This window comes from Oncorhynchus kisutch, linkage group LG3 (assembly GCF_002021735.2).
Source record: "Oncorhynchus kisutch isolate 150728-3 linkage group LG3, Okis_V2, whole genome shotgun sequence".
Lineage (NCBI taxonomy): Eukaryota > Metazoa > Chordata > Actinopteri > Salmoniformes > Salmonidae > Oncorhynchus > Oncorhynchus kisutch.
Genome location: NC_034176.2, coordinates 49,191,251 through 49,218,343, shown reverse-complemented (window position 1 = coordinate 49,218,343; position 27,093 = coordinate 49,191,251). Strand labels below are relative to the sequence as shown.

General features: G+C 41.3%; 1 protein-coding gene across 3 annotated transcripts in view; it reads right to left on the bottom strand.

Annotated features, from left to right (window-relative positions):
• Nucleotides 1–26,613, bottom strand: part of adam9a (ADAM metallopeptidase domain 9a) — an 86,411-nt gene extending 59,798 nt beyond the window's left edge. Inside the window, exons 1-5 of one of the 3 annotated variants that reach the window (XM_020476258.2) lie at nt 26,184–26,612; nt 16,349–16,408; nt 16,065–16,230; nt 15,557–15,660; nt 11,151–11,209 (exon numbers count right to left, since the gene is read on the bottom strand). In XM_020476258.2, the coding sequence (XP_020331847.1) occupies nt 11,151–11,209; nt 15,557–15,580 (83 nt within the window). In that variant the 5' untranslated portion in view covers nt 15,581–15,660; nt 16,065–16,230; nt 16,349–16,408; nt 26,184–26,612. Of the gene's footprint in view, nt 1–11,150; nt 11,210–15,556; nt 15,661–16,064; nt 16,231–16,348; nt 16,409–26,183 lie in introns of all 3 variants that reach the window. The other 2 variants (XM_020476251.2, XM_020476244.2) reach the window with 2 other exon arrangements.
• Nucleotides 26,614–27,093: the final 480 nt, after the last annotated feature.

Sequence of the window (27,093 nt, the reverse complement as noted above, 5' to 3'; positions counted from 1 at the left end):
TGTGGCTAATCCTTATAGTGGCAAGATCACATAGATGGGTCCGACCACCATTAATCAAATAAGAACTGTCGTATAAATTAGGGTTATTTTAGATGACACCTAGTTATATAGTTAGCTAGCTAACTATAGCTACTGAAACAGATGTCATTTTGCTATGTTTTTGGGGAAGAACCATGTTCTAGCTAGCTTTTTTTTTTAATGACCAGCACTGTAGGTGCACGAGACAACTTTACCAGCATCATAGCATACGTATCAATGAATCGTTGTGACATATGAAATATGAGTGAGTGTAATCAATGTGTAATAAGTAAGTAAAAATGTATGAACATGTTAAATTATTGTGACCTGCAGTTATATTCAGGTCCTGATTGGTCAAATAGTGTTATTTGACGTGTATCTTTTATGACACACAAAGACCCAAACGGTGTAGAAATCCTGGTTGAGAATGAAACGACTGAACAAATTAACAACGAAACAGCACAGCAAGTAAGTAAAAGAAATAGGTTTTGATGATGTTTTACTGGTAATGGGGACATACGTAAATGCCAACAAAATAACTTTTTGGTCAGTGTGGTGTGTGTAGCCTTTATTTAACTAGGCATGTCAGTTAAGAACAAATTCTTATTTACAATGACGGCCTACCCGGCCAAAACCAGACGACGCTGGGCCAATTGTCCTACGGGACTCCCAATCACGGCTGGATGCGATACAGCCTGGATTCGATTCAGGGACTGTAGTGAAGCCTCTTGCCCTGGGATGCATTGCCTTAGACCGCTGCGTCCGTGTTAACTATTTAACTGTACTAGAATGCTTAAAAGGCCGCAAAAAATTTTAATATCGGTATCTGGGATTTTTTGGGGCAAGGAAAATGTCGGAATCGGCCAAAAACGTCATATCGGTTGTAATTATTACTCCAGAATGCCCGTATTCCCGAGGACGATCCGGACGGGATTCGTTTTTAAAAATAAATAAATTGACAGTTATGAAGGAAGCCTGGAGGTTTTTATTCTAGGCACGAAGATAGTATTTCAACATGTCCAGGTGATCAAGTTAAACAGTCTTGATTCCCAAGTTTCTAAACCATTTTCCTGTAGTGTCACCATAATATTTGAATTGAGGAAGTGTGATCATAATCATTACGATATTTTAGCGATCCGCAGTACGTCCTAAATGCCCCCTACATGTAAAAAGCATATGCGCAGCACTTCAAACAAAAAATTCAATTCAATTAATAAAAATAATTTATTGTTTTCTTGCACAAACCTCGAGCAACACCTGTCAAACTCAAGACATTTCTCTCAAAACAGAGATTTCGATTTGCACCGGATTTAATACTATCAGAGGACATTGGCGTTTCCAAAAAACAGTAGGTTATTCTGTCTGGAATTGTTTCTCTCCTGCCATGTAAAAATTACTGACATGGCTTATTCGGACAGCACTAAAATGACTGATTTTGTGCTTGTGCACATAATTACATTACCTGCCCTCCCCCACCACAACTCATCCCACCCGGATAGGGCACAATAGGGCCTGACCTATAGCCAGGGGCGGTCTTTGCCATTCTGCTGCCATGGGCAAGACCAAAAAATTCTGGCCCTGTAAAACTAGAATAGTGCAGTAGGCAAAATTACATTGAAAAGATGTCTAAAATACGTATTTTCCAGACGTTGAAGTTTAGTTCAATTTAGGTTTTGAATTAAAAGTTGAAAAGCTATTTTCCCTATGTTAAAAATATTTTCCACATGCTTAAAAATATATACTTTCTAGACACTGAAATCAGGTTAATTTTAGGTTCTAAATTAAAGTTGAAAATAAGTAATTTATAGATGTCTATGGTTGGACCAAATCAAGGCTGTTCCAGACCAGACAAAATCTGAACCAAACATAAATGTCTGATTGGTTCAGTTTGGTCCGGACCTAAAACCAATGTCCGTCGATGTGGAAATAAAGGCCGGTCCGGAACAAAAAAATACAACTCGACTGAAGAAATATCGGTCAACCAACAGCCTATCGCCCCATGCGACTAAATGGGGTCTGCCCTAGTTGTCTTGGCTGTGTGACTACAGTCATTGTCCTGTTGGAAGGTGAACCTTTGCCCCAGTCTGGGGTCCTGAGCGCTCTGGAGCAGGTTTTCATCAAGGATCGCTCTATACTTTGCTCCGTTCATCTTGCCCTCGATTCTCACTAGTCTCCCCAGTCCCTGCCGCTGAAAAACATGCCCACGGCATAATTCTGCCACCACCATGCTTCACCGTAGGGATGTTGCCAAGTTTCCTCCAGACGTGACGCTTGGCATTTAGGCCAAAGAATCTCGTTTCTCATGATCTGAGTCCTTTAGGTGCCTTTTGGCAAACTTCAAGTGGGCTGTCATGTGCCTTTTACTGAAGAATGGCATCCTTCTGGACACTACCATAAATGCCTGATTGGTGGAGTGCTGCAGAGATGGTTGTCCTTCTGGAAGGTTCTCCCACCTCCACATAGGAACTTTTGAGCTCTGTCAGGGTGACCATTGGGTTCTTGGTCACCTCCCTGACCAAGGCCCTTCTTCCCCGATCACTCAGTTTGGCCAGCTCTAAGAAGAGTCTTGGTGGTTTCAAACTTCTTACATTTAAAGAATGAAATGATGGAGACCACTGTTTATGGAAACCTTCAATGCTGCAGACATTTTTTGACACAATCCTGTCTAGCTCTGTGGACAATTCCTTCAACCTCATGTCTCAGTTTTTGCTTTAACATGTACTGTCAATTGTGGGACCATATATAAACAGGTGTGTGCCTTTCCAAATCATGTCCAATCAATTGGATTTACCACAGGTGTACTTGAATCAAGTTGAACATCAAGGATGATCAATGGAAACTGGATGCACTTTAGCTCAATTTGAAACTCATAGCAAAAGGTCTGAATATGTAAATAAAAAGGTATGATTTTTTTATTTGAAATACATTTGCTAAAATAAAAATGTTTAAAAAAAAAATGTATTTATCCAATTTTAGAATAAGGCCGTAACGTAACAACATTGGGAAAAAGTTAAGAGGTCCGAATGCACTGTATACTGTAGTCAAAGTTACATTTAGTAAAATAATTGCTCCGATAACATTGACATACTACTGTTTAAACCTTATTACACTGAACAAAAATATAAACGCAATATGTAGTGTTGGTCCCAAGTTTCATGAGCTGAAAGAAAAGATCACAGAAATTTTATATTCGTACAAAAAGCTTCTCTCTCTCTCAAAAGTTGTGCACAAATTTGTTTACGTCGCTCTTAGTGAGCATTTCTCCTTTGCCTCGACAATCCATCCACCTGACAGGTGCGGCATATCAAGAAGCTGATTTACAGCATGATCATTATACAGGTGCACCTTATGCTAGGGACAATACTGCCATACCAAGCAAAAAGGCAAACTGCTCATTTGGTCAAAAATGAGTTAGTCATTTTTGCAACATTAAATACATGCTTAATCATGTGGAGACGTATCCTGCCTCGTATTTTGTTTTGGAGAAAATGGGGGTCATGTTTGCAGTAACTGCATAACGTTACTTTAAAACCAAGGTAAATAAAAGCAATTTTTCCTCAGTTCCACGCTACAGTATGAGCAGTTACTGCCTTTTTGCTTGACAGAATAAAGTGTCACTAAAATGAGCAGTTTTGTCATAACACAATGCCCCATACGTCTCAAGTTGAGGGAGCGTGCAATTGGTATGCTGACTACAGGAATGTCCACCAGAGCTGTTGTCAGATAAGTTGGTTAATTTCTCTACCATAAGCCACCTCCAATGTCATTTTTGAGAATTTGGCAGTTCGTCCAACCGGCCTCAACCGCAGACCATATGTACCCACGCCAGCCCAGGACCTCCACTTCCAGCTTTTTCACCTGCGGGATGGTCTGAGACAAGCCACCCGGATAACTGATGAAATTGTGGGTTTGTTAGAAACCGTCTCACGGATGGATACTCATCTGCGTGCTTGTCTTCATTACCAGGGGTCTTGACCTGACTGCAGTTTGTCGTCGTAACCGATTTCAGTGGGCAAAAGCTCACATTCGATAGCCACTGGCACGCTGGAGAAGTGTGCTCTTCACAGATGAATCCCGGTTTCAACTGTAACCAGGCAGATGGTGTTGTGTGGACGAGCAGTTTGCTGACGTCAACGTTGTGAACAGAGTGCCGCATGGTGGCGGTGGGTTATGGGCAGGCATAAACTACAGACAACAAACACAATTACATTTTATCGATGGCAATTTGAATGCACAGATATAGCGTGACTGAGGCCCAATGTCATGCCATTCATCTGCCGCCATCACCTCATGCACAGCCCCATTTCGCAAGGATCTGTACACAATTCCCAGAGGCTGTAAATGTCCCAGTTATTCCATGGCATGCATACTCAGACGTCACCCATTAAGCATGTTTGGGTTACTCTGGATCAAAGTGTATGACAGCGTGTTCCAGTTCCCAACAATACCCAGCAACGTCGTACAGCAATTGAAAAGGAGTGGGACAACATTCCACAACCAACAGCCTGATCAAATCTATGAAAAAGGAGATGTGTAGCACTGCATGAGGAAAATGGTGGTCACACCAGATACTGACTGGTTTTCTGATCAACACCCCTTCCTTTTTTTTTAAGGAATCTGTGGGAATGCAAATATGCATCTATTGGTCAGTCATGTGAATTCGCTAAATTTGGGCATAATGAATTCATTTCAATTGACTGATTTCTTTATATTGACTGTAACTCAGTAAAATCTTGGAAATTGTTGTTTATATTTTAGTTCAGTGTACTTTGGATGTGGGGCACATTATCAGAAATTACTACATTGACTACATGTTTATACACTCTCCTACTAGAATACCACAGTATAAGCAGACTAATAATAGCGCACAGAAAACAATGAGGCATTGTTGAAGTTTTAAATAAGCTTTGAGTATTTAAAAAAAAAACATATTTGGACGATAGCGGCATGTTCATGAAGTCCTCTCTGTGCTGGAGGGGAATAAGTGGGAAGAGAGATCCAATGACCGTAAAGGGGAACCCCTTCCCTTGGAGCACTTCTTGGGGGAACACAAAAGTTAACTGAGCAAAGCTTGGTTTAATTTTTTTTGCCTGATTCCGTTTGCCGTTTTACCCGATTTCCACTCTCACTCTCAAAATCATACTTATAAAAACAACCAAATTGGATGTGCTTAAACCACATCAGGAGACCACTTTTGAGGGCTCTGAAAAATAGAAGAAATAGCATTTTTGGGTGTGCGCATCAGCAAGAGAATGTTGTTTGGTTCGCAATGTTTCTGTAAGCGCTCATGTGACTGCAGCATTTTCGAAACAAATGGCCACTGGATTTATGCAAATAATCATTACATAATTCTGCCAGGAAGGCATAGGATACTTTAGGATACTAGTTAACATTTAAATTAGTTTTTTGGGGAAAGCCTTTCCATCTCTACCAGGGTTATCATTAGAATCTTCACTAACGGCTACACAAAAAGAGTAGACATACGCACGCAGACGGGGATTCCTGTGGCATCTCAGAATTTTGCAGGAAAAAACAAAATCACTAATATATTTTGTTTATGTCTTATGATTACCTTGGGCAAATAATTACTTTCCTAATAAGTTCAATACATTTAGTTGACTTCTTGCCAAGTTCAATTCATTTTTTTTTTATATTGTTGAAATCCGTTTGCATTCTCTGCAACACCGATTTTAATGGGCACTATATAGAGTACCAGTCAAAAGTTGACACCTACTCATTCAAGGTTTTTCTTCTTTATTTTTACTATTGTCTACTTTGTAGAATAATAGAAGACATCAAAACTATGAAATAACATATGTAATCATGTGAGAAAGTAACCACCCTTTGCCTTGACATCTTTGCACACGCTTGGCATTCTCTCAACCAGCTTCATGAGGGAGTAACTTGGAATGCAATTCAATTAACAGGTAAATTTTTTAATACATTTTTGGAATTTATTTCCTTCTTGATGCATTTGAGCCAACAAGTTGTGTTGTGACAAGGTGGGGGAGGTATACAGAACATAGCCCTATTTGGTAAAAGACCAAGTCCATATTATGGCAAGAACAGCTCAAATAAGCGAAGAGAAACGACAGCATCAATACTTTAAGACATGAAGGTCAGTCAATTAGGGAAAAAAAATCAAGAACTTTTAAAGTTTCTTCAAGTGCAGTTCCAAAAACAATCAAGCGCTATGATGAAAATGGCTCTCACGAGGACCGCTGCAGAGGACAAGTTCCTTAAAGTTAACCGCACCTCAGAATGCAGCCCAAATGAATGCTTCAGAGTTCAAGTAGACATCTCAACATCAACTGTTCAGGGGAGAATCTGTCCCTTGGTCTGATGAGTCCTTAATTTGAGATTTTTGTTTCCAACCGCTGTGCCTTTGTAGGTGAATGGATGACTTGGTCAGGTTAGTTTTACCCTACTGATGATGTGTTGTTGCAATATTAATAGTAAGGTAAGACTACCACATCGACATCATACATGAGTTCATGTGTGGTTCCCACCGTGAAGCATGGAGGGAGGTGGTGGTGAGATAGTGCTTTGCTGGTGACACAGTCAGTGATTTATTTAGAATTCAAGGCACACTTAAAGAGCATGGCTACCACAGCATTCTGCAGCGATATGCCATCCCATCTGGTTTGCGTTTAGTGGGACTATAATTTGTTTTTCAACAGGACAATGACCCAAAACACACCTCTAGACTGTGTAAGGGATATTTGACCAAGGAGAGTGGAGTGTTGCATCAGATGACCTGGCCTCCACCATCACCAGACCTCAACCCAATTGAGATGGGTTGGACCGCAGAGTAAAGGAAAAGCAGCTCAGCATATATGGGAACTCCTTCAAGACTGTTGGAAAAGCATTCCAGGTGAAGCTGGTTGCCAAGAGTGCTCAAAGCTGTCAAGACAAAGGGTGGCTACTGAAGAATCTCAAATATAAAATATATTTTGATATATTTTGATTAGTTTTAACACTTTGTTACTACATGATTCCATATGTGTCATTTCATAGTTTGGACGTCTTCACTATGATTCTACAATGTAGAAATAAAGAAAAATCCTTGAATGAGTAAGTATGTCCCAACTTTTGACTGGTACTGTACTGTATATCTGCCGTTGATATGGCAATGTAGGAGGATAGAGTACATTAGAGCAGCCAGGAGCGTGTCTTTGGTAATGGGACGAAGGGAACTCTTTGAAAACAAGAGAAGAACAAGAGAAGAACAAGCAAAACAAGCAAAATGCAGGTACAGTAATGCATGTGAATAATGAAAACACATTAGGCGAAAAAAATGAAAATATTTCAACGCACGCTCAGTAGACCCTTTAAAAACCCTTTATTCATAGGCTACTTTTGGCTGATGACGAGGATAAAAAGACGCACCTATGTGATGCTGCTAAACCAGCCTTGATTAAGGGGAGGGTAGGCTGTGATTGTTTTTTAAATCAATATAAACGAAAATGGGGGGAAAGCAATCGTTTATCAATATTTAAAAAGGCACTCGCACATCTGAGCAAACTTTTTTTTTTACAGGTCATGGTTGAACAAGATGAAGGAAAAAGGAAACCGCACACTGCTCTTGATAGTATCTCTGATCTTTAATAAGCTTACGTTTCGGCCTTTATCCAGCTCTGACGAAGGCCGATACGTAAGCTTATTAAAGATCAGTGATACTATCAAGAGCAGCGTAATGTTTATCAATATGAAATTCACTGGCCCAAAAGGCACATCTCTCCTTCCATGGGAACTGTGCATCATGGTTGGATAGGCTGCACTTCCTCGCTCAAAATCCATGTCATTATCAACTGCGTTACCGTTAAGACCTGTTTTTTGTGGCTCTTAAAACATTCACATTCGTGTAGCATGAAATTGTCACTTTGCGCTCGTTTTTAAGGACACACGTCAAATATTGTCACCCCTCCCACCTCGCAATAGCAGACAATTAGCATACGCTCTTTGGCAGGGTATTTTTTTATGAACAGAGCCTATAAGAACAGAACTCTATCATTTAACTGCATCTGTAACTTCTGGCCATGTCCTTGGCTGACAACAATTGAGCTGACAAACTTAGTCTCCTAAGCAAGTAGTGTTAACAACTGGAAAATTGTCAACTCTGCATTTCTCTGTCAAAGTGCACAATTTCAGAAAACCCTCAAGTTTGCCGTGGGGGCAGCTCTGCAAAAGACAAACTACAAGTGTACCTTTGGATTCCGATATCATTATGAGGAAAGCATCACTGTAGCTTTAACAGACTGGTAGTAGAGCACTGTGCCTCTTAGCCATGCAGTGTGCAGGATAACATGGCATAATGGACCTAGCCACAGACCAGCCTAACGCGAATTCATTTGGGGGCTGCTCTGCAACTTTTATAGATGGAACAGAAATGCTGCGGTGTATATTGAATTGCTTCATAAACCATTCCCTTCAAAAGGTCTAATGGGCTGCAGGCCGAGTTGCCCACGCGTAGGCCCTTGCACTCTGCCTCATCCCTGGTCGGGAACAACCTGTCACATCACTTGACAGGGGTGCTATTGGACAGTTGCTGAATCCCAAAATCAACCCCTAACCCCTGGTTACTTCTGCAGAAATAATCATAGATATGGTCATTACTGCACCTTGACTTCTAAATAAGCTAGGTTGAGTTTAACATATTGCTAATACTAACTATGAGAGAAACACAACAGAATAGTGTCCGAGTGCCTCTGACCAGAATATCGTCCGCCAAATTCTGTTCATTTTCCAACAAATCCTACATGCAGGGGATTGGGGGCTAGAGATAGATTTAAAATCAGTGTGTGATACTGCTATACTAAAACCCTGTCAATAATCATCTGCATGACTGTTGTTAAAGATATTTAAAGGAACACCATTACATTTAATCACTTTAAATTAGATACACAATTTCGACAAGTAGGCTTGGGCTGTATACCGGGATATTTGGAAATAGCCACGGGAAGGTATTTTTTAAATAAATTGCAATATTTGTACTTTAAGTAAATAGATACTTTAAGTAAATACCTGCAGTCAATTTGTGCAATATGTTAGGAGATAAAGTTTATCGCGTTCTTCATATCACCTGTCACAAACTTCATAACGAAAAATCATTGGTAGTCCCAGTCACGTGGTGTTTGTTAACAAGCACACAACGACAAGATCGGAGCCTTGTGAGTCACTCACTGTTGATCACCTGGTGAGTGCTGCACGAGTTAGAATATGGAATTCACAACTAAACGTTTGCCAGCTAGATATCTTATACCTATTAAGTTAACTGTCAAAAATGTTCTAACTGCTCTACAGTTGTGCATTTGGTTAGCTAATTTAGTAGCTAGATGGCGACTGAGCTAAGTGGTCAGCTTCTTCGAAAATCAAGCTTATTTTGGTAACAGCAAAGAATCCCCTCCTGGATCAAGAGCCTTGCTGTCTAATACACTGCTCAAAAAAATAAAGGGAACACTTAAACAACACAATGTAACTCCAAAGCAATCGCACTTCTGTGAAATCAAACTGTCCACTTAGGAAGCAACACTGATTGACAAATTTCACATGCTGTTGTGCAAATGGAATAGACAACAGTGGAAATTATAGGCAATTAGCAAGACACCCCCAATAAAGGAGTGGTTCTGCAGGTGGTGACCACAGACCACTTCTCAGTTCCTATGCTTCCTGGCTGATGTTTTGGTCACTTTTGAATGCTGGCGGTGCTTTCACTCTAGTGGTAGCATGAGACGGAGTCTACAACCCACACAAGTGGCTCAGGTAGTGCAGCTCATCCAGGATGGCACATCAATGCGAGCTGTGGCAAGAAGGTTTGCTGTGTCTGTCAGCGTAGTGTCCAGAGCATGGAGGCGCTACCAGGAGACAGGCCAGTACATCAGGAGACGTGGAGGAGGCCGTAGGAGGGCAACAACCCAGCAGCAGGACCGCTACCTCCACCTTTGTGCAAAAAGGAGCAGGAGGAGCACTGCCAAGGTCCTGCAAAATGACCTCCAGCAGGCCACAAATGTGCATGTGTCTGCTCAAACGGACAGAAACAGACTCCATGAGGGTGGTATGTGGGCCCGACGTCCACAGGTGGGGGTTGTGCTTACAGCCTAACACCGTGCAGGACGTTTGGCATTTGCCAGAGAACACCAAGATTGGCAAATTCGCCATTGGCGCCCTGTGCTCTTCACAGATGAAAGCAGGTTCACACTGAGTACATGTAACAGACGTGACAGAGTCTGGAGACGCCATGGAGAACGTTCTGTTGCCTGCAACATCCTCCTGCATGACCGGTTTGGCGGTGGGTTAGTCATGGTGTGGGGTGGCATTTCTTTGGGGGGCCGCACAGCCCTCCATGTGCTCGCCAGAGGTAGCCTGACTGCCATTAGGTACAGAGATGAGATCCTCAGACCCCTTGTGAGACCATATGCTGGTGCGGTTGGCCCTGGGTTCCTCCTAATGCAAGACCTCATGTGGCTGGAGTGTGTCAGCAGTTCCTGCAAGAGGAAGGCATTGATGCTATGGACTGGCCCGCCCGTTCCCCAGACCTGAACCCAATTGAGCACATCATGTCTCGCTCCATCCACCAACGTGGCCACGTTGCTCCACAGACTGTCCAGGAGTTGGCGGATGCTTTAGTCCAGGTCTGGGAGGAGATCCCTCAGGAGATTTTTGTGTGATTTTGTTGTCAGCACATTCAACTATGTAAAGAAAAAAGTATTTAATAAGAATATTTCATTCATTCAGATCTAGGATGTGTTATTTTAGTGTTCCCTTTATTTTTTTTAGCAGTGTATTTGTTTTGTACATGATGCAAACTGTGTAACATGTTTTATTTACTTGTATAACTTAATGATCTGGGATATCTGTCCTGCAAATACTTGGGTCAGAGGATGGATAAAATGTACGCAAAGCGCTTGTTAGTATTTAGTTAACATTCTCCATTGGATGTGTACTTGTTAGCATTGCTAAGCTTTGGATTAGAGGATCAGTGGGGTTTGAAAATAGCGCCCCTTGTATTCAGTGCCGGTATTAACGAATATCCCGGTATGGAGCAAGGTCGGTATGAAGGTATGACAATCTGGATACCACCTAAGCCTATCTACAAGAGAAGACAAAGGAGAACATGGGAGGGCAATACGTACTCATTCTTCTCCAGGACAACAACGTGCTCTTTTCCCATGGCACTGATGATATAGGACACCTGTAAAAGCAAAGACAACTGGAGTCATTTCAATGCTGGATTTGGATGGACAAACAAAGCGGAGTGGCAGGGTAACTCAGTAATTGGGTGCATTCATTAGTGCACACCGTAGCAAAACATTTTGCAATGAGAAACACGCTGCAACAACAAGCATTTCTTATCGAAAACGTTCAGGCTAGTACCTCCCTGTTTCAGGCAGTTTGCTTTCAATTGGTTCCTAGTGAATGAACCCAGTACTTAGGTGTGTAACCAACAGACCCCAGAGGAATGAAAGCAAGCAAGTAGTACTTGGATGCCTGTCGATGTATAAACATGGGCTATATGACTCACCAATCAAGGCAAACCAAATAAAAGCAAGACCAAAGCTATTTGTAGATGTCTTCAAGATGCTGTCATTGAAGCTGAGAAAATAGAAGGCAGCCAGTCAGTGCCCTCGGTCTGGAGTCAGAATTTCTTAATAGGTTAAATGCTGTCTAGCCTAAAAGGACATTGACAGTGCCTCAGAGGCACTGTGTGTTGTGAAACCCTGTGAAGAGACTAATTTTGACACAGTTATTCCAGTGAATCAGAATCGTCTCTTGGTTACAGATTAATCACTTTCATCGAGGCGCAAACCCTCGAGATGCATTTGAAGGCTGAAAACAGTAAACACTGGTCATCTTGAATGCTCCACCAACAATTTAATAGTTCTTGTTTTTTTGAAACAGTGTATTGGTCAATAGACCTTCATCAGGGTTTACAGAGGGTGCGTCCCAAATGGCACCCCATCCCCATTCCCTACATAGTGCACTACTTTAGACCAGGACCCATAGGGCTCCGGTAAAAAGTAGTGTACTATATAGGGAATAGGGTGTCATTTGGGAATCAGCCTCAGAGGCATGTCAGATGGTTGAACTGTGTAATTGTGCCACTAGTCTCTGACCTTTTAATCATGACATTAGGAGGCTGCAGAGAGGAAGACCAGTTGTAACTGGAGGCAGATTAGTTAGTTTAGTTCTGCTGATGCCAGTCAGTCAGTGCAAGCGTGTGTGCTTGTCTGAGTGAGTGAGTGAATTAGTGACAAAAACATATCTTTCCTTGTTGACAGAGGTAGATGATGAGGTTGGGGTAGGGCAGGGAGATAAGGCCAAAATATAGTATGGCATTTTTCAAATATGATGGTATTTTATGTTTTTGATTAATAAAAGCTCTAAATTTGCTTTATGAGTAGTGCGTGACCCTACAGTGGCAACACATATTCTAAATGATTTCAAATGGGTCTTTCTCCATTCAGATTGTTTTATATTGTTCAATTCAACTTCAACCTAAAATAATTTCTTGCATTTCCATCAATTTCTGCACTCACTTGAAACCATTTCCACACTGCCACGATATGGGTAAAAATACTAGGCCTTAGTTTTAACCAAATGTTGCAATTGCGATTTAGATCAAAACACTTGGGTGAACTTATGTAATCATGGAAATAGAATGTTTATTTTAATTCTATAGTTAAAATATAAATAATGGTGGGCACTTTGATTAGTGTTGTTTGACATGACAAATGAAAATACCATGGACGAGTTATTGTGACAGGGTAGGATCCAAAGTGATGTTCAGTGTTTCCTAGGGGACCCTATAAATATTTGGCCAAATTAAATATTTATTTACATAGCCAACATATACATGCTTCGCCTATTCCTCTTTGATTTAGAAGATACTGTTGCACAAACATGCTGATTTAAGCCTCCACCAGTACTGGTATCAAGCTGTATTAGCTAGTTACGTTTGCTCTGACACAGTACTTTTATTAGCTAGTTAGCTAACTGGCGATTAGCATTAGTGGCTAACATGATTTAACTTGCTAAGAAAATACAAACTTGTTGTTTGCAGGAGTAAGAAACACAATCTAATATTGTAATTATAGAATGCTTATGGATTTATATTGTCATCGACATTGTTGCATTGACCATGCAGAATGAAATAATGTGTCTCGTGGTCAAGCAACAACAAATGTGTGTGTGTGTGTGTGTGTGTGTGTGTGTGTGTGTGTGTGTGAGAGAGAGAGAGAGAGGACTCAAGTAGTGGAGTAAACTCTAACCATGGACGTTACACACAGCGTATCACATTTAACAAACCAAACATTCAAATACCGTTATAGAAGGTGAAGTAAAAACCCTGTCCGGGGGTGTCCTCGGATGGGGCCACAGTGTCTCCTGACCCCTCCTGTCTCAGCCTCCAGTATTTATGCTGCAGTAGTTTGTGTCGGGGGGCTGGGGTCAGTTTGTTATATCTGGAGTACTTCTCCTGTCCTATTCGGTGTCCTGTGTGAATCTAAGTGTGCGTTCTCTAATTCTCTCCTTCTCTCTTTCTTTCTCTCTCTCGGAGGACCTGAGCCCTAGGACCATGCCCCAGGACTACCTGACATGATGACTCCTTGCTGTCCCCAGTCCACCTGGCCATGCTGCTGCTCCAGTTTCAACTTCCACCTGACTGTGCTGCTGCTCCAGTTTCAACTGTTCTGCCTTATTAACTGTTCTGCCATGCTGGTCATTTATGAACATTTGAACATCTCGGCCATGTTCTGTTATAATCTCCACCCGGCACAGCCAGAAGAGGACTGGCCACCCCACATAGCCTGGTTCCTCTCTAGGTTTCTTCCTAGGTATTGGCCTTTCTAGGGAGTTTTTCCTAGCCACCGTGCTTCTACACCTGCATTGCTTGCTGTTTGGGGTTTTAGGCTGGGTTTCTGTACAGCACTTTGAGATATCAGCTGATGTACGAAGGGCTATATAAATAAATTTGATTTGATTTGATTTGAAACCGGTCTGTGCATAAATACCAGTATATAGGAAAATACAGTATACTGCCCAGCCCTAGGTTGGGTGTAGGGGACCAATAAAGACAGGGCCAGGTCTGCAGCTATCAACTTGATTCACTGGCCTTGTATTTACTTGGAAGACCGTCATTGTAAAAAAATAAAAAAAAGTTCTTAACTGACACTCGCCAGGTTAAATTTAAAAAATATATACATTTTAAAAAATACTCTAGAAAACAGGAGAAAAGCCCTTGTTTGTTTGTGCCATATAGCAGGTGTGACATGAGGTGGAGGCTAACCACAGGTGTTGGTGCTTTTTCAGACTCCTCCTACCGCCCCATAGTGTGTAGGCATCTGTTTCTCACAGATGGTTCCTGTGAAAAATCCACAGCACGGCTGGAGGGAGAAGTTTTGGGATAGGCTAGAGGTGCTCTGGACTGGTGTTCTCGATGCTGTCAATTCCATTCCTTCAGCCATTGAGGCTGACTGACATTCCCCTAGCACTGTCTACCCCCCCCCCCCCCCGTGCCTTCTAGTCCCAGGATAACTGAGGGCCAACACCCATCCATCCATCCATCCATCCACACACCACAGCCAAAAACTGATATTCACCCTCTCATCTTCAACCACCCAGGGTTTATGACTGCAATGCCTTGAGTTAGCAAATTCACCATACTTTAGGGAGTGGGAAGAGATAGACAAGATGACAGAGAGGGTAGAGAGAGAATGTGTCACAAGGCAGTAGGCCAGGTTCGAACCCATGCCGACAGCTAGAGGCTAAACCATCCAAGCCATGCAAATTAATAAACTCCAGTCACTTATGTAAGGGTGCAATTACACTACATTTGAGTCATTTTTAAGAGTGACTTACAGGAGGAACTAAGATTGAGGAACTAGGGTTAAGTGCCTTGCTCAAGGGCAGAGATTTTTCACCTAGTAGGCTCGGTGATTCAAAGTCCATTGCAGCACAAAGATATGACAGAGCTCTTTTGTCTGAACACACCCTCAAAACTTTCACACTCCTTCATACGGAATTCTCACATTTCACCCACTCCTCAAAGTCTCTACGAAAGGGGGGCTGTCTGTTTGGAAGGCAACATGCTCCAACACGCTATCCAGAAAGGAAAAGCAGCTAAGAATACACAACCATAGTAAAAACTCTGGTTCATCCACCGTCTTGAGAGTCTAGAACATAAAACCAGCGACTCCCAGAATTCTCAAAGATGTGACATCACAGACAATCTACAAACAAAATGTGGAGGATGGCTTTTCAGAGTACAAATACTGTAGAGTTCTTTCTTATGCAGAGTTTTCAGAGGTCAGAGTGAATAGGAAGTGGCAGTGGGCTACCTAGAAATATTACCATGCTGACATTTCCTGCCAGAGTTGTTAGAGAGCTGGAGAGGAGAGGGAGAGACAGGGATCCCAACACAGGGAGGGAAGTCAGGAGGAAACTAACTCACTATCAGCACCACACACACTGATAAACGCTGACAGCAAGGACTGAACAGCAGCAACAATGCTTTCTCTCTGTATGTATTGCCGTGGTTTACCTGGTTAGAATCTGAACTATCCATGTCTCTCCTCTGCTTCCCAAAGCGCTTGGGTATGGTGACTTCATATGAGGAGAACTGCGAGGTCTGATGCGATGCTGACCCTACAAGAGGAATAACACCATTATGACTGTTATAATGTGCATAGTATTGCAATAGATCATCAACAGACAGTTACATTAGTCATTTCAGAGGACCATAACAGTAGTCAAAGAGCAGTGTGGTATCAAAGCAGTCATACTTTAGAAATACCACTACATTGCCAATGTGAGAAATATTTTTCAGTCTACACTACTGTATATGGTCATGTTTATAGCAAATAATTTATTTTCATTCAACTGCTACGTAACCTACTGAGGCTGTGTGAGTGAGAGGGAGAGACCACTGTTTCACTGGAGGCTTGAGGTCAGGGCAAAGAGCAGGGAAAAATACAGGCATCTTCCATCCCCCTTACAGTCAGGAAAACTGCTCTCTGAAGATATGAGATAGAAGTGCTGATGATGCTAACCCCACACAGTCTCTCCGGCTGCCCGACGTCAAGCATACGTTTGGGCCTGGTTGCCAACACTGCGCTGGCTCACAGCCTGGCCCCTCCTGTGTGAGTGTCCTTCCCAAACACAAAAGGACAACTGACTCTCTTACTTCTTCTCACCTGAGCTGCCTTGTGGGGTGGCCTATAGAGAATGAGTCGTAGAACAAATAGTACTATAAATATTTGCTCAAACTTAACATCTAGCAAATTGATTAATTATTCTTTGAGTCGAAAAACAACAGATTATATAGTAGATGTACCATGTCTGGCTTTGGGAAAATATTGGTAGATCGTCATCTTAGTTCGGGATGAGAGCAATCCTACACGGAGATACACTTTGTGAGAGATGGACAACAAACAATTACAATCTCTTCAAACAGTAGACAAATCATTTCTGTTGTAGAGATTAGCAAGAAAATAGGCATTCTTTCATTTATTCTGTCACCTGGCTTGTGGGGGTCATTGGTGTTTCCTGAAAGGCTAAATGGAAGGAAAATGCCACACAATCACATAGGGCTACATGATGTACAGTTGAGTCCCAACACTCCGTTCAAGGAAAGGCTAAACTCACTGACAGGGAAAGATGTTTGTAATTAAACAGTGACGCATATAAGCAGCTGAGCCCCTAGGACATGTTGCTCAGTTTACAAAAATACTGGTGGATAACAAACATGTGCATAGGGCCTACAAACATGAAATAGGGACTATTATCTGACATATCCTATTCGTTAATGTTAGGCCTAGATGCTGTTTTCCAAACTCTCCAGGTTATGACAACATAAAAGACAGTGGGTTGTGTGTGAACAGCAGACAGGAATATGATGAGCCTGGTCAACAATAACATCACTCTCTCTTTGGTTCTTTTGTCTAGTAAAGGCCAATGGGTGTGTGGAGATGTAACTGTGTAGTGAAACTCCGCCTGTCACACTTTCCATGGAGTGTCACCTCGTTGCTTCGTGTGAGATGAAGCAACGGGCCAAGGTTCCGGTCTAGAATCACGGTTTTGACTGCTCCTACAGTCTTGCGTCGGTACTGCACTTTAACTGATGCCCAGTCTAGAAAAACAATTTCCATAGATGGCCACATAGGGAAGTCAGATAAACTATGTATATTTTGTGCACAAAGGTGATGACTAGATTTAGTCCCCATCACTCACAGCCGAAGATATTAACATTTGATAATCAGCCCCAGGCTGTGTCACAACCAGCAGTGATCGGGAGTCCCATAGGCCCAGCGTCGTCCAGGTTAGGGGAGGGTTTGGTCATCAATGTAAATAAGAAAGTTAACTGGCTTGACTAGTTAAATAAAATAAAAGCCAATGTCTGCCATGTTTTTGGACAACGGAATGTTATCACTGTTCACGCTGCTCCCTGTGCGCATTGAGTGCTAGTGCATGTGAAATTGTTTATATGCAACCCGGATATAGCCGGCCCCTGAAATCGGCCTACGCAATCGAGAGTAGACTACGTTGAAAACAATCTCCAGTTCTTTATACCTCAGTGGGTTGGAGGGGATGGTGAGGTCTGTGTTGACGAGTAAAAATGGCAACCTTGTCACATCCTGTTGGAGTGTAAATCTGTGCTGGATTTTGGAACAATCTACATCTCAATTACTCAACATCCTTACAGGTTTTGAAACGATCAAGTTGCCCAGACTGGTGGTTGCATCTTGGACACAAAAAAACAACCAAGGTCGATGTAACATACAGTAAGGGCTTTGTCCCTGCTCAACACACACTTACATAACCACAACATGCCACTAGGCTTGGTTTATTTGTCACAGAAAGGGGACCTTCACCATTAAATTAATTTGCCTGGCTACGGCCAAACTCTACGCCACACCCATGAAAGTTAGTTTCTTCTCGACAATGAGTATTGATCTAGGTACCTCCGACCCTTCAAATCTGAACACTTTGGGGCCATCTGGTTGGTTCAGAAACCAATGGGTTAGGAACACGTGGGTAAAGCAATGGTTTGAAAATTTGTCATTGGCTTTGATACTCTGATTGGTTAGACAATCCAATAGCTGATTACTTTTTTTATTTTTATACATCACCCCTCGTCACCACATACAACTTCAATGATGGCAGTCTAACACAGAACCCAAACCGGCTGCGCCATCGTCCATAAATGTATTTTGTCCCCCCACACCAAACGTGATCATGACACGCAGCTTAAAATATCAAAACACACTCAACCATTTATATTAATTTGGGGACCGATCGAAAAGCATTAAACATTTATGGCAATTTAGCTAGTTAATTTGCACATGCTAGCTAATTTGTCCATTTTATCTAGCTTGCTGTTGCTAGCTAATTTGTCCTGGGATATGAACATTGAGTTGTTATTTTACCTGAAATGCACAAGGTCCTCTACTCCGACAATTAATCCACACATAAAACGGCCAACCGAATCATTTCTCGTCATCGCTCTTCCTTCCAGGCCTTGACTCTTGACTTTATATTGCGATTGGCAACTTCCATAAATTAGGTGCATTACCGCCACTGACCTCGTTCATCTTTCAGTCACCCACGTGACTATAACCAATGAGATGGGACGTGGGTACCTCCTTCTATAAACCAATGAGGAGATGGGAGAGGCAGGACTTGCAGAGCGATCTACGTAAGAAGTAGAACTGATTCTATTTTAGCCCTTGGCAATGCAGACGCTGGTTGGCGGGCACGAGCAGTGTGGGTGCAAAAAATGTAATGATATACAGTGCCTTGCGAAAGTATTCGGCCCCCTTGAACTTTGCGACCTTTTGCCACATTTCAGGCTTCAAACATAAAGATATAAAACTGTATTTTTTTGTGAAGAATCAACAACAAGTGGGACACAATCATGAAGTGGAACGACATTTATTGGATATTTCAAACTTTTTTAACAAATCAAAAACTGAAAAATTGGGCGTGCAAAATTATTCAGCCCCTTTACTTTCAGTGCAGCAAACTCTCTCCAGAAGTTCAGTGAGGATCTCTGAATGATCCAATGTTGACCTAAATGACTAATGATGATAAATACAATCCACCGGTGTGTAATCAAGTCTCCGTATAAATGCACCTGCACTGTGATAGTCTCAGAGGTCCGTTAAAAGCGCAGAGAGCATCATGAAGAACAAGGAACACACCAGGCAGGTCCACGATACTGTTGTGAAGAAGTTTAAAGCCGGATTTGGATACAAAAAGATTTCCCAAGCTTTAAACATCCCAAGGAGCACTGTGCAAGCGATAATATTGAAATGGAAGGAGTATCAGACCACTGCAAATCTACCAAGACCTGGCCGTCCCTCTAAACTTTCAGCTTATACAAGGAGAAGACTGATCAGAGATGCAGCCAAGAGGCCCATGATCACTCTGGATGAACTGCAGAGATCTACAGCTGAGGTGGGAGACTCTGTCCATAGGACAACAATCAGTCGTATATTGCACAAATCTGGCCTTTATGGAAGAGTGGCAAGAAGAAAGCTATTTCTTAAAGATATCCATAAAAAGTGTAGTTTAAAGTTTGCCACAAGCCACCTGGGAGACACACCAAACATGTGGAAGAAGGTGCTCTGGTCAGATGAAACCAAAATTGAACTTTTTGGCAACAATGCAAAACGTTATGTTTGGCGTAAAAGCAACACAGCTCGTCACCCTGAACACACCATCCCCACTGTCAAACATGGTGGTGGCAGCATCATGGTTTGGGCCTGCTTTTCTTCAGCAGGGACAGGGAAAAAATGATGGTAAGATGGATGGAGCCAAATACAGGACCATTCTGGAAGAAAACCTGATGGAGTCTGCAAAAGACCTGAGACTGGGACGGAGATTTGTCTTCCAACAAGACAATGATCCAAAACATAAAGCAAAATCTACAATGGAATGGTTCAAAAATAAACATATCCAGGTGTTAGAATGGCCAAGTCAAAGTCCAGACCTGAATCCAATCGAGAATCTGTGGAAAGAACTGAAAACTGCTGTTCACAAATGCTCTCCATCCAACCTCACTGAGCTCGAGCTGTTTTGCAAGGAGGAATGGGAAAAAAATTAGGTCTCTCGATGTGCAAAACTGATAGAGACATACCCCAAGTGACTTACAGCTGTAATCGCAGCAAAAGGTGGCGCTACAAAGTATTAACTTAAGGGGGCTGAATAATTTTGCACGCCCAATTTTTCAGTTTTTGATTTGTTAAAAAAGTTTGAAATATCCAATAAATGTCGTTCCACTTCATGATTGTGTCCCACTTGTTGTTGATTCTTCACAAAAAAATACAGTTTTATATCTTTATGTTTTATTTATATCTTTATCTATGTTTTATTTATATCTTTATGTTTAAAGACAGAAGATCCGATCCGTTTGCTTACAGCTGCACTAGGTTCAGACAGGCCTCCTGTTTAGATTAAGACACTGCGGAGCTGGCACTAGACATGGCTCAGAAAACGTACCCGAATTGTCCCATTATCCCCCAAAGATTGAACGACGGCAGTTTTCTGGAAAAACGAGCACTTTGTCATCATGCTAAGTAGCAGAATCCACAGCCATTTTTGGAATGGCACTAGAACATAGCTTTGAACAACAAAAGGATAGTCAGCCAATCAAATACATTTTATTTTGACATTTCCACAGATGTAGTCCGCACGGAGCCTGATTGGCTGACTATACTTTGTAGATCAACCCAATGTTTTAGTGCAGGGGTCTTAAACATGTTCTTGCCCAGGGACCCCCTCTCCCTGGCAAACCGGCAACCACCATCATACATTAGTCAAAACAAAAAAAAGTCCACGTCTTTTATCATCAGGTGAATGATAATAGCAAGGAGAAGTAATCAACATATTAAAATGAATAGATTTGGTAGACAGTGTTGGGGAAGCTACTGTAAAAATATAGTTTAACAAGCTACCAATTACTTCACACTGGAAGAAGTTAAGCTACAATTAAGTAGTTCACTACATTAAACTGTTTTGTAATAAATTCTTAAATCTAAATGTGAAATATCAAAAAGACTATAAATTGCAATAACAGGTCACACTGGAATAAGATGTTAAAATAGTGTAATTAAGCCTATTAAAACACAAACGGTTTCAAGTGACAATTAGGCAGGTCTGAAGCAGTTTAAACAAAGGTTAGCCATGTGTTTGCAAAAATGTATGTCCAAGTCAAGAAAGCGTACCAGCAGCACTTGCCACACTGGTAGTCTATTCGCAGGTGCTTTTTCAAAGCCTATATCAGATACTCCAGTGAGTAATTGGCTCCAATTAGTAATTTGCTCAATATTATTGCAGAGAAGATATTCCCTTTTCTACTGTAGGTATGGAATTCAAAATGTTGCTAAAATGTATTCATTAAAAAAAACATACACACATTTTCTTGTGGACCCCTAGCCCCCGGTTAAATACCCCTGTTCTAGTGCCATTACAAAATGACTGCTGTGGCATCTGCTACTTAGCATGAGGATGAAAAGTAGGGTTGGGAGATATGGCCCGAAAATCCTCAACATTTCTTCCAACTTACGGGCAAATCACAATATATTTACAGTACCAGTCATTCAATTGTTTCTTTATTTGTACTATTTTCTACATTGTAGAATAATAGTGAAGACATCAAAACTATGACAAACACATACAGAATCATGTAGTAACCAAAAAAAAGAAAGTGTTAACCAAATCAAAATATATACTATATTTGAAATTCTTCAAAGGAGTCACCCTTTGCACACTGTTATTTCATAGTTATGTCTTCACTATCATTCTACAATGTAGAAAATAGTAAAAATAAAGAACACATACTCATTCAAGGATTTAAAACTTTTGAACAGCAGTGTATGTGTGTATATAGAACCAGCATGGATTTAAGTATGAATTGGATTGAGCAATGAAAGCCCCACCTTTATTCCGTAGGCTTGGATCTGCACTATGCAGCTGTTGCAAGAGCACATTTTTCACTGGCTGTCCACTGTTTTCAAAAACAATGATTGATAGGCAGCTTAAACTTCTTGAATTCAAACCATTATTGGGTTCAAATACACATTTAGATTTGTGAACAGCCATCCACAACAACCACAATCGGTAAGGCGCAAATAGCTAAATGAGAGAGCAGCAGAGTGATTCACATCAATGCGCTATGTAGATATCAATATTAAGTGATATCAGTTTCGCCGTAGACTACACCATTGCAGTCATCCTTACCTCAGAGTTTATTGAAGTTGGATAATCTTTGGATGCCGACAGCAGTCGCAACTTTGGAAGACATAGCTTGGACTCTAGCCTACAAAAGCCTATAACTGTTATTTTCCCGCAATCCATCAAACCAATTTGGTGCGTCATCATAGTGGTCTCTGACTTGTGGTAAGACTTGCTCAGGTGGAACAAACTTAAAATTGCACCTTTTTTCAATGCTGATTTGAATGTCATTGAGAAAACAGAACTTAAAAGTAATCCTCTAGTTTTTCAAAAGTATTTGTAATCTTATTACAATATTTTTTGCTGGTAAAGTAGTTACCGTTCTTTGGTAATCCGTTACTCCCCAACCATGATGCTCCTAACAGTACTTAGTACTGCAATGCTGTGCGCAACAAGCTGAGCATTCATTTTCCAGAATCAAGGTTCATTGATACTCTCGTTTTAGTAGTATGCTCTGCACACAATGAGTTGTGTGACATAAAAGGTATCGTTAGAAAGGTTAACTTCCATTTTACAGTAAAATAATGTCTCAATGTGCTTCAGTGTCCATATGACCGATTCTGTAAGACCAAACCTCAAATAGCAAATTGAAACAGCTTGTCAGAGAGGAAGAATTCCTCTCATCATTGTTGTTGTGAGTGGCAGGGGCTTGGTGTGTGCGTGTAAACAGAGAGGAAGAGGCAAAGCAAGAGGTTTCACTCTCCCTAAAATCTTTCCAAAACAATCCCAATGCATTTATATGGGTTTATTTAGGACCTAAGCTTGTTGCCTGCCTTAGGGACAACAATTGCCATTGTTAGGGCGGAGACATATGCATCTCATCATTATATACAGATATACCTCGTGTAAATGGGAAGGTACACACAGCACAGAATAAGCGAAGGAGATAAGACATCATGAGTGAAAAAAATCTAACTATAACATCGTTAGTTCTTGCAACACAGGCATTTGGAATACCGTGAAAAAACAAATTCTAATTATTCTAAGTAATTCAATATAAATCGCCCAGCCCTAACAAAGAGGGAAGTACATTTAATTTTTTTACAGTCTTTCAATCTTCTCTGTTTAACAGTTGGGTTAATGGGACATTTCAATGCCATTTCTCAACCCTGGATAGAGGTACGTTTTCCGACCCATATCTCACGCCATCTCCACTGTGTGTTCATCTAAACAGGAGGCTTGTTCAACCCTAGTGCAGCAAGTGGGTTGGATATGCTGGCTAGATGTAAGTCCTTATAAAAGGTGGTAAGATGGTTAAGTGTGTACACAACCCTGTCCAGGCCAACATAGCAAGCTTGGTAATATAGGCCTAAGTGCTGACAGTAGCCTACAGACTCTATTGAAAGTGGACTAATATCACACCTGACCAAGATACCTGTTGAAAATGTTCACTTGTGGGAGTTTGTTAGCTATATCAGGAGTCTTCAACCTTTTCTTTTCCAGGGACCCCCTCCCAGGCAAACCAGCAACTAAGGGACTGTATCACACTTCAGCAAAAACATGAATGTTCCAGTCTTGTCTATACAGGTGAATGACAATGGCAAGGAGAAGTAACTAACATTTAAAAAAAATAATAGATTTGGTAGACAGTTGGAGAAATATATATAGTTAACCAAGCTACCAATTACTTTACACTGGAAGATACGCTACACTATATATAGTTTACTTAGTTTCTTTGAAAAAGTAGTTCACTACATCCAAACTACTTTCTGATAAATTATCATATCTAAATCTAAAATAAATTACATAGACTATAAATTGCAATAACAGATCACTCTGGTGTCAGGTGTTAACAGAATGTGTAATTAAGCCTATTAAAATACAAACATGGTTTCAAGTAACAATTATGCAGGTCTGAAGCCCAAAAATAAAAAGGAAATTGCCTACTCACCCAGATCTTATTTTATCAAAACAAATAGCATGCAGTTCCAGTATTTAGCTACACCACTACAAAATACAATTTATTAACTACTGAAAACAATTGCAAGATTTGAATTTAGTTCAACTAACACCAAGCTACTGCAAAGTGTAGTTATATTACAAGTTGAACTACATGCAGTTTACTACTACAACACCGGTAGACAGTTTATTTTGACCTCCCCCATAATTGGAAGTGTAAACTAACATATCTTTCTAACTAATAGACTAACTCAAAACACATTTTCACTGAGAGCAGCTGTTTAAACAAAGGTTACCCATGTGTTGCCAAAAATGTATGCCCAAGTCAAGAAAGCTTACCAGCAGCACTTGCCACACTGGTAGCCTATTCACAGGTGCTTTTTCAAAGCCTATGTCAGATACTCCAGTGGGTAATTGGCTAAAATGAGGCTAATTTTCCCAATATTAAGAGTTGATAAATAAAGTTGACATTATTAGAAATAATATATTATCCTATTTTCTACTGTATGTATGCAATTCAAAATAGTTTTTTTTCTGTTATTGCTAGCGATATTCATAAAAACAAAACAAAAATTGCGGACCCCCAGTTGAATACCCATGAGCGATATGATTGGGTTTATGAGGTTTCAAAGCTTTTGATAGCCTTGGGCTACTATAATTGTACCAATGACACATGACAATACTCATAAGGCCTTGGTGGTTAATTAAGGTGTTACTAATATAAAACAGCAGTGTAGTTTAAAATAAGTTGATTCCTCTAATTAGGGACTTTTCTTTTAAAGGTGAAACAGCAATTCCACTATTGTTGCTCACGCTAATGCTGTAACCAACACACTGGTCAAATAATGACATCTAGGAAGTAGAAAGCTCATGGTAGCGTAGTTAGCACTTCTATTACTAGACTGGGCCAACTACTTCCATTTCTAGACTGGGCCGTGTATCTGTCTGGATTGAGAAAACATTCAAAGCACGTGCAGGGATGTAGTTCAATTGTGTGCAACTGCAGCCCGCAATTCGGGGTGCTCCTGCATGTGGGCATTTATGAATCTGCAGGAACACCCTCGCGCATCCCATTGGTTCCTTCATAAACTCTCCGCCTCGTGCACAACATCTTCATGCTGGTGTGACACTTTTGAATGTGGATCAAAAGGGAAATAAAAATAACATTCACCACCGTGTAACGGAGTCCTCTTTGCTAGCGAGTGGGAGCGATACCGATAGACAGCGTACTTCGCTCCCGCCTTCACAGGACTACTGGAAAACAGTGCCCGAAAGGCGGAGACGAAGGTCACCCTCTTCCGGTCGCCCCCTGCCTCTCGCTAGTACAGCAGGCAGGGGCAGGAGCGACACTGTGCTAGCTTACTAGGTAACTAGCACACGGTGTCTCCCCCGCTTACCACGCAGGTATACAGGAGGCACGGGCGACACGTGAGCTAGCTAACAGTACTAGCAGACAATGTCACCCTCGCCCCCCACCTGCTGTGTACCAGTGTCCTCCTTAGGAGTAGTTGGCTAAGCTAGCACAATATCTTTCGCTAGACAGGCAGTGGCACTACCAGTGTGTAATAGATATAGCTAGTTACAGTCTTGTCCCCCCTCCCCCTCTTCTTCTGAGGTGTATCAGCGGTTGGCATCCAACATTATGGTGCATTAGCGTCATCTACTGTAGTGGACCGTCCATGTACTGGTGTCATAGCTTAACAAGTTACCAATATTAGTATAAAGAGGGGTTCCTACAGATGCAGGAACGCCCCTAATAGCGGGCTGCAGTTGCACCCTTCTCATATAGTTGGCCAAATTCTAGAATCCCTCTTGCTACATAGTAGCGGTCGTTACCACATTAACAAAGTAATAAACCACGACTATTACCCCTCTTAAAATTATGACCCAAAAGCAACATTTTATATATACATTTTTACGATAGACAATTTGGACTTTGTGACTGTGCCATCGACTGGAAACCTAGAATATCCGAGAAGGAAAGCCGCTCGGGCTATGTTGTAGCCGTTACTCACTATGATTTAACGTTCACTCACCCTCGCTGCAGTCGCCAAGCCCATTGAGTAAAGCGATGACACAAATTGCTTTAAAGCACGGATGGGACAATAATGGCATACCCATGTTTATCTAATTGTCAACAAAATATCGAAGTAGGGATCTTCTTATCCAGGCGTTGCCTTCCAAGCAATTACGAAGTACCTTCTCCACATTCTGTAAAAATCCTTTAGACAATTACCTTGCCATATCGTAACAACTATTGCTAGCTCACCAACAAGCAACTGCTTTACTGCTGCTGGCTTTTGGCTCTTTTCAGACGATAGATCTAGTAGGATCGCATGATCAGTGACTATAATAGTGAAAAATAATTCAGATTTACTAATCTTTTTTAATCGAGTTTCGTTTTAGATCGAATGAGTCCTAATGTCATATCCAGTAAACCCGAATAGAATGGATAAAACAGCGCATGCGTGTTGATGCGTCAGACCTTGTCGTGCGGTCGTCACTAGCTGCCAGTAAGTCATATATCCCTCCCATTTATAACCCATAACGCTGATCTCAAATGAAGACCAAAAAGTATGTTTGTTTTTTTCTTGACATTTTACGATATACAATTTTGACTTTGTGGCTCTGTTATCTAGTGGAAATCCCTAGGCGCGTACCAACCAAAATAACATAAAAATAACAGATAACAACATCTGTGACAGTTGCATGCACTAAATTATGCACTCCTACGTGCATAATATAACGTTACGAAAAGCACAAATATAACTACTATTAAAGGTTTAGGTAACAGTGATCCTGGAGTGTCGCTGGCACTTGATAGTTTTGATATAACCAACCTGAAAAACCAGGTGTGCTGAATTTAGGCAATTAGAGAACTGCTCAATAAGCCCAGTTTGTCTGGTGCGTTGCTTAGTTGGAAGAAAACTGCAATACCTGCGACAC